At 36.7% G+C, this 16,050-nt stretch overlaps 2 protein-coding genes across 2 annotated transcripts in view; both read left to right on the top strand.

Moving 5' to 3' along the window:
- The window catches only part of LOC130072016 (nck-associated protein 1), a 37,227-nt gene extending 29,385 nt beyond the window's left edge, over positions 1-7,842 (top strand). Inside the window, exons 24-27 of the mRNA XM_056236892.1 lie at positions 4,787-4,903; positions 5,056-5,165; positions 5,342-5,431; positions 6,909-7,842. Coding sequence (XP_056092867.1) covers positions 4,787-4,903; positions 5,056-5,165; positions 5,342-5,431; positions 6,909-7,025 — 434 coding nt within the window. The 3' untranslated portion in view covers positions 7,026-7,842. The remainder of the gene's footprint in view (positions 1-4,786; positions 4,904-5,055; positions 5,166-5,341; positions 5,432-6,908) is intronic.
- A 1,775-nt stretch (positions 7,843-9,617) lies between these two features.
- On the top strand, positions 9,618-14,054 carry frzb (frizzled related protein). The gene is made up of 7 exons (XM_056236899.1): positions 9,618-10,304; positions 10,840-10,878; positions 11,037-11,093; positions 11,289-11,354; positions 11,459-11,663; positions 11,741-11,804; positions 13,374-14,054. The coding sequence occupies exons 1-7, from the start codon at positions 9,848-9,850 to the stop codon at positions 13,446-13,448; spliced, it is 963 nt and encodes a 320-aa protein (XP_056092874.1). The 5' UTR covers positions 9,618-9,847; the 3' UTR covers positions 13,449-14,054.
- The last annotated feature ends 1,996 nt before the right edge of the window (positions 14,055-16,050 follow it).

The raw sequence follows: 16,050 nt of genomic DNA, 5'->3' as shown, positions 1-16,050 counted from the left end.
AACAAATGCACAACTTGTTTGACACAAACAATGACATCTTGACTGCTGTTAGAGAATCTTTCCCAGATAATTAGCATCAGTTTTTCAGTGTCTGTAACTTGGCCAACAGTTTTACAGCCTGTTCACTGACAACACCTGCTCAGAACAAGTAGTCTAGGCCTTGTCATATTTTCGTTATCACACGATGACTGACATATTGTCACATTATAAACATCTCTCTATCCAAATAGGCTTAATAATTTTACTAGCACTTAATAAATTAAAGTGTATTGCATAGTCGATGTTATAGGTCACTTTTAAAAAATCATGTCATATTTTATAATTATATCCTGACCATGGATGCATTAATCATTGCATCTGTCTTTCAAAGATGTCAGGTAAAAAGCAATTAAGCATCCTCTCATTCGCCCTGAGAGGAAAGCCCCCTAAAAAGGCCAGGTTAGAGGATGCTGGCCCAGAGAAGGTGGCGAAAAGGGTAGGCCTATTAGAGGAGGAGACAGTCGAAAAATCCTTTCTTCTGCAAGTCTGAGCAATTATTAATAACAACAACAAAATCACTAATAATATTATTATTAATGAAACACCCCCATTCCCACGACCCGTCCAAACTGCTCCCCCCTTTGACCTTTGACGGTGACCTTTGATGTCACTCTTGCCTGTCTTCAAAACTTGAGAGCCCTGGTGAAAGATTATTCTTAGTGAATGATAATTGAAATTTCAACCCATTTACTCACACAATCATATGTTCATGTATATCATATGGCTTTAAAAGGCTGGGAATTAGTGTTAATTTTGTCAGCTATTTTCAATTTAGTCTTAGTCGTGTCACTTTTTACAGTTAGCAGTCAACATTTACTCTCGTTGTTACTCGAGAATGGATCTGCACCAACTGTCCGTGATCCTGCTTACAGTCTCCGGAGCGATACTGAACACGGCAGTAATGAAAGGGAGAGCGCACACTTTATTACAGTTCATAGGAGTTGTTTTATGGCTATAAAGTTTACCAGTTTATTAAGCACCCCCTGAAAGGGTGTGTTTACTGTTAGTTGTAACGAGTGTTTTGTGTAATTCGCTGTGTATGTTGATGATGATAATGAAAGGGAGAGAGAGAGTTTATGGATAAGACTTTAATGCACACTTCTTATACGGTGTTTATTCAGTTCTTACGGTGATTTTCTGGAGTAAAACTGACACTTCATCTTTTGTGTGATGTACAATAAACTTTATTAATCTCATCAGTATATTTTTGGCCATCATTCGGACGGGGTCCGCTACAGCAGGCGTGTATTAAGTGGATAAAAGCAGATGACAAATAAGTTATAACTGTAACTAAACTATACCTGTTCAATCTCCATACAGCATATATTCACTTGCTCTGTAGGCATTATTGTCCGACTCCGGGTCGAAATGAACACCGCTACTGTAGGGGTGGGCGATATGAGCAAAAATTCATATCACGATATTTTTCACTGTCCGGACGATATCGATATTATATTGCGATATGAGAAAAAAAAATTGGAATCACATTTTAGTACACCTTAGTTAAATTACAGGCAAAATATGTATTTTAACCCTATTACTAGAAAAAGGTGAGGGATTTAATTGGACATAGACCTGAAAAATCTTTTTTTATTGTGCCATTGTTTTTCTCAAAAAGTGCAAACGTGCAACATGAGGTAGGCCTGAATTCACTAGTTATCTCTTTCCACTTTTTATTTTGCGTGGGTCAAATAATTCCTTCGTTAATAATTCGTAAGATGAGTAACACTGGAGTTTGGTTTATTGAATACGTTATAATCAATAAATATGAAATAGTGTGATTTCAGAGAGGTTTGACACTTAGGCCTAATTGAAGACAAGATTATGTTAACCGAGAACTTTTTGTATAGCCTACTGACCAAAAGAGAGAAGTAGGCCTACATCCTGCTAATTCAGTGGTGAGAATTTAATTGTTGTTTTTATATATATTGTTGTCCATTTATCGAACTTCCATACCTCTTATATAGTAATTATATATTACTATGTATCAATTTACTAATGCTCGGACACACGCGGTCTCTCTCGCTGTCGATCGCGGAGTTCGCTTCGCTTTTATCCCGTCCGGCGCCTCATAGACAGACGCTGTGTGTGTGTGCGTGCGTGTGCGAGAGGCGCATGTGTGACAAGACGGAGTGACACACTGTCACAGTGACAGAGAACGAATACACTGCGTGTTTTAAATAGCGTAAAAAAAATAATAATAACGAAATGCATTATGTGGCGGCCGGTGTTGATTCTGTGGCGCACCGCCACGAATTAGTCTGTGTGTGGTGGGAAACACTGGACTGTTACCATGCTCTCAGTGTTTGATTATTAATGCCTGTGCATCACACGAGTTGGACACAAGAGGAAAAGGTTAAGTTCAGCCTCGATTTTGTATCGTCATTAGTAGTGTTATTTTAACGTTGTAAAGAGTAGCCTACCAAATTGAACAAAACAATACAACTACAAAATTTGAATTTATGAATATCTAACGGTATTCTCGGTATCGCAAAATCCATATCATGGTAGTGCCCACCCCTACGCTACTGAGAGTTTCTGTTTTGATAGTATCATTCCGTGAGATGAGATTGTCCTGCCACTGAGTGCGAGCTCGTGAGGCTCCGCCCTCTGTGCGGCAGCAGCAGCTCATTTGCATTTAAAGGGACACACACTAAAATGGCGTGTTTTTCTCAGCCCTATAAAGTGACAATTTAAACATGCTGTAAAAAATGATCTGTTTGGTATTTTGAGCTAAAACTTCACATACACACTCTGGGGACATCAGAGACTTATTTTACATCTTGTGAAAAGGGGCATAATAGGTGCCCTTTAATTAAAACACCGGGTAGAAAACGTGTTCTTTTAATAAAAAAAGCTCTGATTGGGAATTTAAATTCTTGAAATCTGGCAATCGTAAGCAGGAAAGCTCGTAGCGGCTTGTTAAAAACAGTCTGTAATGTTTTGTCATTTCTTTTATTTGACAAAAATAAAAAAATAAAAAAAATGAAAATCACTTTAAGTTTTTATTTTTTAACTACATTTTAGTCACGTCTCTTTTCGGCTACGATATTGCATGTTGATATAGTCACAGTTTTCATTTAATGACGTTGGGGTCGTCTCGTCTTAGTCATGGATAAAAAGGTCTTCAACTAAAAATTTTCGTCATAATTTCGTTAATGAAATGAACTCTACTTTGAATATAGCGCACAAATCATTTATTTCAGACCATTCAAAATGGCAATGCACATCAGGCCATTTTGATCCCAGATGCAACTGTTAAATCCCTTTACCAAGGGAAGTTCTTTGGTTTTGGCCTTTGGTTTAGGAAAGTGTAGATATGCATCAGGTGTTTTTGCTCTAGATTTGTTAGAACAGTGAACGTCCACTTTTCAATTGCTGCTTTCATCAGCATTTGCCACAAAATACGTAGTTACCAAAGTGTGACGTCTGTGTGCACAAACTTGAAAGAAAAGTTGAACAGGAATTCTTTTTCCAAAGTGCACTTTGGTGCTCACATCTAAAGACCATTTTATGCCAAATGATTTACCAGAAATCCCTGTATTAAGACCTTGGATGCAAGCTAGCTGGCTGTAAATAAAATAAAAAAAAGGTTTGGTTTGTGCTGAAACGTTAAGTGGTATCACATGCTTTATATCAATCTGGTCAAGTACTTCAGCGTTAGGATGCTCGCTTGCACTGTGATTACGGTGTAACCTCACACTATAATACACTCAAAAACATACATTACATCCACACCCATGTTCACGTTGGTCGCAGTATCAGTTCACCATGTCTTATTATTTCTGTGGTGAATGATTTCACAAGAAAGTTTAAAACCTCACATAGCCAGGCCTATCTTAACCACAACCTCAAGAGTTAAAAATAATAAAAAAATATCTGTGCATAGCAGATCTGCCCTTTAGTGTCTCATGAGAGCTGTTTTCAGTGTTGAGGAGTAGCTAACTAAAAGTGACATGTGACAGTACTCGGCTCTTTTCGAAACAGCGTCACTTTGCCAGTAACGCTACTTTTTTTGTGTAAAAATGTAATGACAAAAACTGCTACATCACTTGCGTTTTTTGGTTTACTAATGCAGCTTTAAAACCAAGCAAAATCTTACCAACCCCAAACATTTGCACTAAATAAATTGCACTACATTGCACTAATGTTATCATTAAACTCATATATTAAACTTATTATATATTATACTTAAAATGATCTTGTCATATTGTCAAGTAGCTTCCGTCTCACTACTGTTTTCAGATGCATTTGTCCAGCGTTGCTTATCAAACCTTCATCAGGCATTAGAGCCCATTCGAGGAATCAGCTTCCTGAGAAGAGCCTTGTGCACTTTAAACACCTCATACCTCACAGCAGTTCTCTCGAATTGAGCAAAGCTCTCCGGTGAACAGCTTTCATTTTCTCAGAGCAGCCCAGACCCTCCAGGGCCTCTTGGCCAGCTCCGATGTTTTTGTTCTATTCCCCTGATGGTTAAATCCAAACGTCTTCTGTTTACTATCTAAATAGCGAGTCAACTAAAACTAGACTTAATTGAATCACTCCCAAATGCTGTTGCGCTAATAACATAAATAAGAGTTAATTTTTGGACATTAGTGCCGTTTGTCTTGGCTCTTCACGCAGATTTTCAGACACTGTCCAAAGAGAGAAATGTAATCGCTGCAATTTCCCTGCTGTCTCACAATGAGTACTTCTCCGAGTTACCTTAAGGAAAATTCATGAACTCAATTCTTCTCGTTTGTAACAGAAAATATTAGCCCAGAGGAAGAATACAAGATCGCCTGCCTGTTGATGGTCTTCGTGGCCGTTTCCATGCCGACCCTGGCCAGCAACGTGATGTCACAGTACAGTCCCGCAATAGAAGGTACCAATTTTTGCATTTCAGACTCGCGCTGAACCGCTGCGAATGAAATCAGATTATATCTGTGCTGTTTGAACTGCGGTCCGCTGGAACGACGCGTTTTAATGTGCATGACATTTATCGTGTGTGTGTTAACTCTCTATAAATCTTTTAAGGTCACTGCAACAACATTCACTGTCTGGCTAAAGCGATAAACCAGATTGCCGCTGCTCTGTTCACTATCCACAAGGGCAGCATAGAGGATCGCCTGAAAGAGTTCCTTGCCGTAAGTAACAGTATTAGCTGTAATTGTCCTAAATCCTGGCTTAAAGGTTTTTCTCTTCCAATACTTTTACTCCACAACATACAATTTACATTAACATATCAACAGTAAATACTCCATTTATGCAACTCTCACTGTGGGATTTTGCAGCTTAATAAAATCCTGTAATTCTTCCCCAGCTCGCCTCCTCCAGCCTGCTGAAGATTGGACAGGAGACGGATAAAACCACTACACGGAACAGGGAGTCTGTTTACCTGCTTCTGGACATGGTGAGTGAATCCTAAAGAGAGAGCGCTTCATGATGGTGTGCAGAAGTGAAATTCATTTTCTCCCTAGACATACATTTTTAATGATCATGTATTAATCTTTCAAGACAGACTTTCTGTGGTTTTCAATGATATATGATATATACTTGTGTAATTAAAAAAAATAATTAATTGCCAAATTCATGGTGAAGAATTACACTAGCCATAATCCTAAAGTGAATTCCACTCTCCGATGTAACTCGCTGATTAACTACCATAGTACGATGCAGAAATGCAAAGATGTTGGAGAAACTTACCATCTAGTCACAACTGTTTCCTGGAACTGTAGTAACACGGTTTGGGAATGTTCGTTGGAACTATGGTTTTGAGAAATGGCAAATCGTTGAACTGTTTGTAACGACAGAACTTGCGACCATAGTTGGCTAATGATGCTTTCTGCAAATGCACCCATTTATGTTACCAACTAAACAGAAATCACAGCCTGACAAATGATGGGATTAAGTCGGTTTTCCCTACACTTCAAACTACATTCATTTGGGGGAAAAATGTATTTCAAATAAATGCTGTTTTTTCTATTCATCAAAGAATCCTGGAAAAATGTATCTCAGTTTCCAGGAAATATAAAATAAATAAATATTTCTAAATATTTATAAATGTTTCTTGAGCAGCAAATCAGCATATTAGAACGATTTCTGGAGGATCATGTGACACTGACTGAAGACTGGAGTAATGATGCTGAATATTCAGCTTTGCATCACAGGAATAAATTACATTTTAAAATTTATTTAAAAAAATACGATTTTAATAATATGTAACAATATTATTATTTTTAATCAAATAAATGCAGCCTTGGTGACCATAAGCAGCTTTTTTCAAAAACATGTATGTATATATAAATATATATATGTATATATATCAATTTCAAATGGAAAAAAATTGCAGTAAATTGACTGAAGTCGGTAGTTTTATATCGTAACATTGCAGTGCTTTATGGGATAAGTAGTTCATTCCCTCAGAAAAGATATGAAGTACAGTCTTGTCTTACTTGTTTTCATATACTTTGTTGGTTTGAACCAAATGCTGTAATATTATGATTGATCTCACAGCGAATTGGTTTGGTTCAAGGCTTAGAACTAAAGAATGTTTTAAAATCCCTATGGAAAAAAAGAAAAAGTGGGCAGCAACTTTGTTGCACTCCATATTTCCATCTTTAGTCCATAAGCATCTGATGAAAATGTGCTAAGGACTGTTTCTGTTGTTTGTATATGAGAGTCACGCAGCTCTTTTGATCTGTAAGGCTTGTGTGGGATTTGTCCGTGGGATTCTTCACCCTTTGAAGCGTAATCTGCAGGATGCACTGAATTAGGCTGTAATGGAAAGCTAGGAGTTTTTTTTATCAGACTGAGCCCACATGTGTCAGTTTCAGCAGAACATCCCAATCACCCTGAGATCTGTTCTGAAAGTGATTGTTTTTGTCTAGATCGTCCAAGAATCACCATTCCTCACCATGGACCTCTTGGAATCCTGCTTCCCGTACGTCCTGCTCCGGAACGCCTACCATGCCGTATACAAGCAGTCTGTGTCTTCTTCCGCATAAGATTTCCTGTGCGAAGAGCACTCGAGGGGCGGATACTTCAACCCTCATTCCATATTCCTCTGTAGGATTCTCCAATGTTATAGTCTTACCAGTTCAAGACTTTTAATGGGATCAAATCTTTTATAACACTGAATTAAGAGGGGGGAAAAAGGAAAAAATTATTTGATTATTGTCCACTTACAATAATCGAATTTGATCCCAGGGACTAGTGACACTAATTACCTTTTTTTTCTTCTTTTTTTTTGGTTTGTGTTTTAATTTACAATGGTTAAACATGGAAACAAACACATTAAATAGTGAGTTGTGTGTGGTGGGATGTGGGGGGAGGGCAGGGGTGAATTGTTAAAAACTCATACATCATGCTAAATTGCTTGTTACGATGACAGATGCCTCTATGAAACAGTGATTCTTTTTTTGATGTTGTTCTAGATCTAATCTGTGTGGGTTACTGCGTGCTTTCTCTCTCTCTCCCTCCCTGTGAATTTGCATTGATTTTCATTACACTTTGTGTTCCTTTGACATACTTGCCAAATTAATAGATATAACATCTCATTTGGATTGAAAAGGCAGAATTGTGCATAACTACATGTTATAAAAGCAACCTAGTGTTGTTTGTACAAAGCATAGTATAATTTAACTAACTTTCATTGACACTCCATTGTACCTGTCTGTGAGCTATAATAAACATTCTTACATATTTATTGAATGTTTATCAGTTGTTTCCCCTTCCTCTCCCTTAACTGGTTTTATATGTTTTGGATTTTTTGGAAATGACAATGTATCTTCCATAACATGAATAAACATCAGGTCATATGCAGTTTGACTGGTCCACTTTAATGCTGTTTAGTGATATAAATGTTGTTGTTTTTTTAGATCATAATTACAGCCAGCAGGGTTCTGATGCATGAAATATCAGGAAAATTGTTCTTTTGAGTCGATACTTTTTATAATTAGGTCGAACCTATTCACATATTTTTTATTAGTTATTTAACTAATTCTTCTTGATGTGGGAACCCTGTAACAGGTTGCATCTGTGATTTGGGCATGTTATGCAGGTAAATGAAAAATGGCTTCTAAAAACAGCATTTTACTATTCTGTTTTTGTCCGAGCTGTAAGAACATTGCTGAAATTCTTTGATCACAGGCTGCTCATCTAAATCCTCTCACATAAACTGAGCCAAAGGGCACATGGTTTGTGCAGATGTTTTAAAAGGCTGTATATTTACTTTTAAGGACTTGTTTTCACCTTTTGTTTAGGCTTTTTAGCTTCACATTTAAATTGTATGTGACCCTTTTTGGCGTAGAGATAAAACCAAATTATTTTGTTGCTGCTGAGGGGGGAAAAATCATATTTCCTCGGGTGTGATGACAGTATTTTTTTTTTTAATGAAGCGCTCTGCATAACGATTTTTTAAAGCTTTTCTAGAGTCATGTCTCCCTCTCATAACATATTGATATATTTGGTGCACAGCGACACTATGTCAGGGGTTATATCTTCTGGTGGATATATATCACTTAAATAATTTGCTTAATAGAGCCTTTTACAATCCTAAAACTAGAAGAGAATTAGCAGGGTACTTTCGCGCAACGAGTTCCCTCACGAGTTTCTAATTGGTTTTTCGATTTGAGGAAATTAACATTTCTTGAAGATTCTTTCACACCTTGTTGTGCAACATCAATACAGAGATGCTGCTAAAAACTTGTAAAGACTATAAATGTCTGATCATGTACTCACATCCTTATGGTAATTGTAGTTTTTCTGTAGAATTTTTCAAAAATCATGTCTGAGGTATGAATGTGTACTTTGTTATAAAACGCGAAATTATTGTTAAACAATCACAAAACATTAGCAACACACTCATTGTACTCAGAAATCAAACACTGCTTTGCTAAAAACATTCCTTGGCAAATTAGCCTTCGGGTATAGCCAACGAGTTGATTAAACGGATGTATAAGATTTTAATGAAAATTTGTGCCCTTAATATCCTTAAATTTGTGCCCTTAATATTTTTATCATGATGCAATTTTATTAGCAATAAGGCGCTTTAGAAATGTCTCCATATTTTATCATGTCAAACATTCCTATGGCTCACATAGCCTAATTTGCGAAAACATCAGTTCATTAGGCCGTAGGCCTACGTCACGTACTTTTGTAAATGGACTACAAGTAGGCTACATGCAAAGTGTGAGTTCTAATTGCTTTTACCTTATTGTAGTTCCCTAATAAACACAGCCCGATGTTTATTAGAAGTCTGCCTTTAAATTAACACCACCTTATGTCCACAACTCTATTTGTGTACTATTTTACTTGTTCAAATATCGCTTTTATCTTGGCTAAAGTAATTTACGGCATCAGTAAGTCAACAGTCGTATGTTTGATGGCGCAACAGGAGACTGAAGTGATGGAGGAGGAGGTGGGCTTCTTCTTGTCCCCAGCCCACCTCCTCTCCTCTTATTCCTCCTCCTCCAGTCGCTTTCTGTCAGCAGGAGCTGGAGGAGAGATCAGTTCACCAGCGCGCGCTCCTGAAGAGAGGAACCCAACGACTCATCTCGCGCGTCACCATTTCCACGAGAGAATTGTGGGGGTTTTTCACCTCCATTTCAGCAAGAGTTTAAAACGATGAGATTCCTTTATCCTTGTTTTTGATGCAATACTTCAGTATGGTGAAGTTAGTTTGAGAAACTTTGTTTTGGGAAGCTTTTACGCGCAAGAGTCTCCAGCTCTCCAGAAGATCTCCGCATGTCTTTGGTGAATCATAACTAGCTGCTTCTCTCAATTGTGTGTTTTTTTTTTTTTACCACACACACACACACACACAAAGATGTTTTCCTACGAGATGTTCATCTGCGTCCTGGCCATCGCCTGTCTTCTGGAGATCCCCCGAGGCACCTCGGCCGCGTCCTGCGAGCCCATCCGCATCCCCATGTGCAGGTCCATGCCGTGGAACATGACCAAGATGCCCAACCACCTTCATCACAGCACGCAGGCCAACGCCGTGCTCGCCATCGAGCAGTTTGAAGGGCTCCTGGGCACCCAGTGCAGCCCGGACCTGCTGTTCTTCCTATGCGCCATGTACGCGCCCATATGCACCATCGATTTCCAGCACGACCCCATCAAGCCCTGCAAGTCCGTGTGCGAGCGGGCCAAGTGCGGCTGCGAGCCGGTCATGAAGAAGTACAACCATACGTGGCCGGAGAGTCTGGCCTGTGAGGAGCTGCCCGTGTACGACCGAGGAGTCTGCATCTCACCTGAGGCCATAGTCAAGGCAGAGGGGCCAGGTGATTTATGAATTATGCTATTTATTTATTCTATGTATTATTATTATATACGGAAAATTCTGGTAAATTGGGATTCTTTTGACAGTCATCTCAGTGGCAAAATGTACACAAATTTATCCTATATAAATGTACTTATATAATGTATTTACAGATTTTATTGTATGCATGGTATTTAATGTGTAAATATTATGATAATTGTTAGTATTATTATTATTATATAGGATGAGCTCAGGTAAATTGGAGCACATTTGTTTGTGTTTCAATGTCAAAAAGTGGACCAGTTTATATTATATTTATATACTTTATCTTATTATATTATATTATATATTGAAAGGTGAATTCAGCACTTTTGACTGTCATCTCAGTCTCCAGAGTGGCTAAATTTACATGCATTCACCCTATATTCAAATAATTGAGTGATTATTAATTGCATGTATAGTTTATAATATTTACTGTATTATTGTTTATAATATCTGTAATCATTATCATCAGTGAAATTCCGTGAAAATAATCCTTGAACATTTTTTCCCTAAAGATAATCCTTACTATCAAGACCCTTCAAAATGTAATCCTGGTAAGAATTATTTTGATGTTTTGTTTTGAAAATGTGTTTAATATTGCAGATTGAAAGAGGTTTATTTTAGTATAAATATCTAGAAACTAGATAGTTTAGATCAAGAAAAGAATGAAATGCAAGTTTACACATTAAATTCAGTTCTGGTTCTTGTACAGAGGGAAACCCAGACTTCCCGATGGATTCACACAATGCCAACTGCAAAGGAGCTAATGGTATACTATTTAAGCATCATTACTGTTTACAGTATTTATATGCATATATTTATGCATGTTTTAGTGCATAATTCAGAATGAATATTAGATAGCATATAAGTGTTTTATAGTCTATTTTGCACTTTAGATATAAAATTAATTTGAACATATATATATATATATATATATATATATATAATACCTTTACTTTTACAGATCGGTGCAAATGCAAGTCTGTGAGACTTGGTCAAAAGACATATTCAAAGAACAATTACAATTATGGTAAGGCCTGGATGGTATTTTTGCAATTGTTCCTTGTGTAAAGTTCTCGAAAGTCTCAAACTGCTTTGTATTTCTGGACACGCTTTCACTGTTTCTCTTTGCAGTCATCCGGGCAAGAGTGAAAGAAATAAAGACTAGAAACCATGACCTGAGCGCCATCGTGGAGGTCAAAGACGTTCTGAAGTCTTCTCTGGTCAACATCCCTCGAGACACCGTCACTCTTTATTATAACTCTGTGTGTCTGTGTCCTCCACTACTAGCCAATGAGGAATACATCATCATGGGTTATGAAAACGAGGAACGGTCCAGGTAAAGCTTGATTGATGTGATTGAACGGATATTGTGGATTATATTCTTGCTCTCATAATCAATCATTTCTCCAACAGACTGCTGCTCATTGATGGATCCATTGCACAGAAGTGGAAAGACAAAATGGGACGGAAAGTGAAGGTACAGTATGAACGCATGGAAGTAACATATGCCGCATTACAGAGCGGTCCAAAAAGTATTGAGATACTTAAGTTTGAAATATCTAAATGTCAGATTGTATGACATGCAAAATATCAAATCAAGTAGAGCCTGCAATCAAATGATGCTTGATGATACTTTTATAAAGCAGTTTTGCTCAATACATTTTAATCAACCGGCCTGAAGGTGATTTTTAGTGGATGAGTGAAGTCAGTTCTCCTCAAGGTCACTCAAGTATCTTAAGAAAGTAACCACAGATTTCACAACCAGAAAATATCCAAATACTTTTATAATTTCAAACCTAACAATCTTATTTGTTATATAATATAATTTATTATATAATAAATACACTATAATATATTTTAAGTGTCCAAATACTATATGTTCTAAATAAAATTTAGAAAGGAAATGTTTTTCTTCTGCAATCTTTGATTTCATTTTGAAAAGTATTCAAATATACTGTATATATATATATATATATATTTCTTGACTGTATATAATTAATACATATGCATACATACATAAAAATACATACCTACATACAAAAAAGTATTACGTATATGCAGTTTTTGTGGACATAATATCTAGCATGTAAATATATTTTTCTTCTGCAAACTTTGACTTCTTTTTGAAAATTATAAACACATTTATTTTTTTTTCAATTCAAAAATAACAAACTTCTTTATGTGAATCTAATATAACAACATTTATATATTTTTAAGTGTCCAAATATACACTACCGTTCAAAAGTTTGGGGTCAGTGAGAATTTTATTTTTATTTTTTGGAGGAAAGAAATCAATACTTTTATTTATCAAGGAATAATTAATTTGATCGAAAGTGACAGTAAAGACATTTATAATGTTACAAAAGTCTTTTGAACTTCCTATTCATCAAAGAATCCTAAAAAAAAAAAACTGTACAACTGACAGACCAACAACTGTTTCAACATTGATAATAATAATAAATGTTTCTTGAGCATCAAATCCTCATATTATACTGATTTGTGAAGGATCATTTGACACTGAAGACACTGACACTGGTGATGCTGAAAATTCAGCTTTGATCACAGGAATAAATTACACTTTACTATATATTCACACAGAAAACAGCTGATTTACACTGGAATAATATTTAATACTATAACTGATTTTTGTTGTATTTTTAATCAAATAAGCGCAGCCATGGTTAGCAGAAGAGAATTCTTTTAAAAGTATTTAAAATCGTACCTACCCCAAACTTTTGAATGGTAGTGTATATATATATATACAGTACATAGTTAATTATATGTGTATATATATATATATATATATATATATAGATTCTTTTTTTTTCTTTTTCTTTTTTTTTTTGGCCATAATCTCTATAGGAAGGACATATGTTTTTATTCTGCAAACTTTGGCATGGAGTAAAGTATTGTTCATTTCTGGGTTCTATGCCTTTGACCAGCTGACATAAAATATAACACTGTAGAGCCTTTGAATGAGCGTATGGAAAGAGGCCCCTGATGCAGAGGGCAATGGGAAGTGACTAATGTTTTATGTGTTTGCCAGCGCTGGGACCAGCTTTTGCGTGAGCAGAGCCGAGCAAACCCAGGCAGGAGCAACACGAGACGGGGCCGCCACTAACTGTCCTTGGAAAAACCACACGGACAAGCCCGAGGAGGAGAAGAGGGTCATGACTCATGAATCTGAAAAATTGCACTATTGTACTTTTTTTTGTTTGTTTTTCATTTTTGGCTGAGACTGTTTTTTTTAGTTGTTGCTTTAAGTTTTATTGTTGTTCTATTCTCATAAACAAAATGTTGCCATTGCACAAACAAAATGTTGGTTTGACATTGCTTTGTATACTTGTTGGGAAAGGGTTGGCGAGTGTCGGGCAGCGTTTGCCCATCAAAGTTGGAAGGGATGAACGGGAGGGAGGAATATTTAATCTGGAGAGCCACGGAGATGCCGGTGTGCTTTGACATGATGCAGCGCTACATTGAGCTCTGCGAACAAGCACGCCCTCATCACGAACATTTCCCCCTCAGGAGGTTTAAACGTTCTTCGGAAGAACAATGAACAGTGTGGTCGGAGAGAGAGAGAGAGAGAGGGAAAGAAAGAGAGAGAATCCTTTTGGCAGAAGCACAAAGACATCAAGATGATCCAAGACTAGGAGTGTAACATTATCGTGGACGACGAAAACAAGCTGTTGGGCTTTCTGAATGATGTTCATTTAAAAAAAAAGATAAAGCATTTTACATGATAATTCCTGTAGTTCTGTTCTCTCTTAGATATGCTTGATCTTAAATGTCATTCTTAGGAAGACGTTGCATTTAAAGTGTCATGCAATGGAAACGGCTATTATTGTACAAACTGTACATAATGCTTCAGAGTCCATTATTCAGTCCATAACTCTGTTAAACACATCTGGCTGATGACATGACCATGTTATATTTGTATGCATCGTCAATGTCATTAGATCTGTAAACAGACATTCTGTCTTCCACGACAAACGAGAACAATTCTTCACTGTATTTCGGTTCAAGTAAAGATGTTTAATCTTATTCGAGTGTGACATGTATTTATTTTTATTTACACGTAAGTGTCATATTTATTTCAGCATCCTTATTAAGAGGTTGCGAACTGCTCTGAAATCAAAACTGGCCATATTTACTTATTTAACGGTTAAAATGTGTAATTTCTACACCAAATTTGGGAATTACAAAAAGACAATGACTGTTTTCAAGCGGGTTTCCTGACCTGAAAACTCCCCTCGTCTTCCTTTGGCCATTGGTCCCTGGATAGAGAGCAGACCTGGAGCCAGTCCAAACTAGTTTTGTGAAGCATTCCTGCTGTCAGGGAAAGAGAGAGAGTCTCTGTTTATGCTTCTCAATGCTGCGGGTGAGTATTGGGCCCGTAATCTACAGTAATCGAGTCTTAGACTTACTCCTGCTGACCCCACGTCCACCAGCACAGCTACAGACTGCAACAAAGAGCATGTTTAGTGCCCACAAATACCACAAACACATACTGTAAGAGAGTTTTAAAGGAACATGAAATGTATTTGACACTGTTTACTTTTTGTAATGCATGTTGCCGCTCTTATTGTGCATGATTCATCAGCGCCCGTTATTCTATATAAAACGTATCTTAGTCTTTGCCATTTTTAAAGTTTAAAGTTGGCATTAAGGTATTTATTATTAGCTAAAACCATAACAACAATTTTTTTACTTGAAACAAAATGTTAACTGAATTAAAATAAAACCAATAAAAGAGAAACTTTTTATTTTTTTTATTTTTTTTCAGCTAGCTGCCAAAGCAAAATTTCTCATTTTCCTTTAGTTTAACTCAAAGTACTAAAAACGAGTGCTGTCAAATCGATTAATCGCATCTAACATAAAAGTTTGTAATTTACACACTCACACACACACACACACACACACACACACACACACACACACACACACACACACACACACACACACACACACACACACACACACACACACACACACATATATATATATACAAATATTTAATATTAGATGATTAATCGTGATACTTAAACTAAATAAACTAAAACTGATTAATAAAAACTATTTAGATATACAGTATATAAAAAAAATGACACAAACACAACAGAATCAGTGACACTTTTACTAGAATTCAAGTGAAAATATAAAAATACATTCTATTTTAACATATTAACAAAAACAACAGTATCAATCATATATGGCAATGAAAAGATATAAATCAATGAAATCACTTTGGTCGGCATTAAATGAAATTCCACCCTATTCTGTTTTTATATTTTCTAAATGCATGTTATTGTTTTTACAGTGAACAAATCATCCATGCAAATGTTTTAGTTCTGTCAGGACCACTATCGTCAAATACGATTGACAATTAGCATACAGTTAGGATTGGCGGTGTGGTTCTGTTCTGGGCGAGGAACTGCAGCCTAGCATGGATAAGAGCAGCAATAACCCCCCTTAGGGTAAACAGAACAGAACCAACATGAATGTATGTAGATATCATTAATTCAAGATTTTAAAGTACAACATAATTAGAGAATTTATTCTGATTCAAGGGCACTCAGAATGCCAAATCCTGACTGGACGAGAGGAGCTGGGGATGGAGGAGGGTAATAAGCTCCAGGGCCGTGCACAGACATTTTGAAGGGCAGTGGCTTAAACCAAAAAAGGGGGCACTATAAGGAGTTTGACTGACAACATACACGATGGTG

This window comes from Rhinichthys klamathensis, unplaced genomic scaffold, assembly GCF_029890125.1.
Source record: "Rhinichthys klamathensis goyatoka isolate OS25496 unplaced genomic scaffold, OSU_Roscu_1.1 h1tg000471l_1, whole genome shotgun sequence".
NCBI classification, from domain to species: domain Eukaryota; kingdom Metazoa; phylum Chordata; class Actinopteri; order Cypriniformes; family Leuciscidae; genus Rhinichthys; species Rhinichthys klamathensis.
Note: the sequence above shows the minus strand (reverse complement) of the source record. Positions and strands in the feature narration are given on the sequence as shown.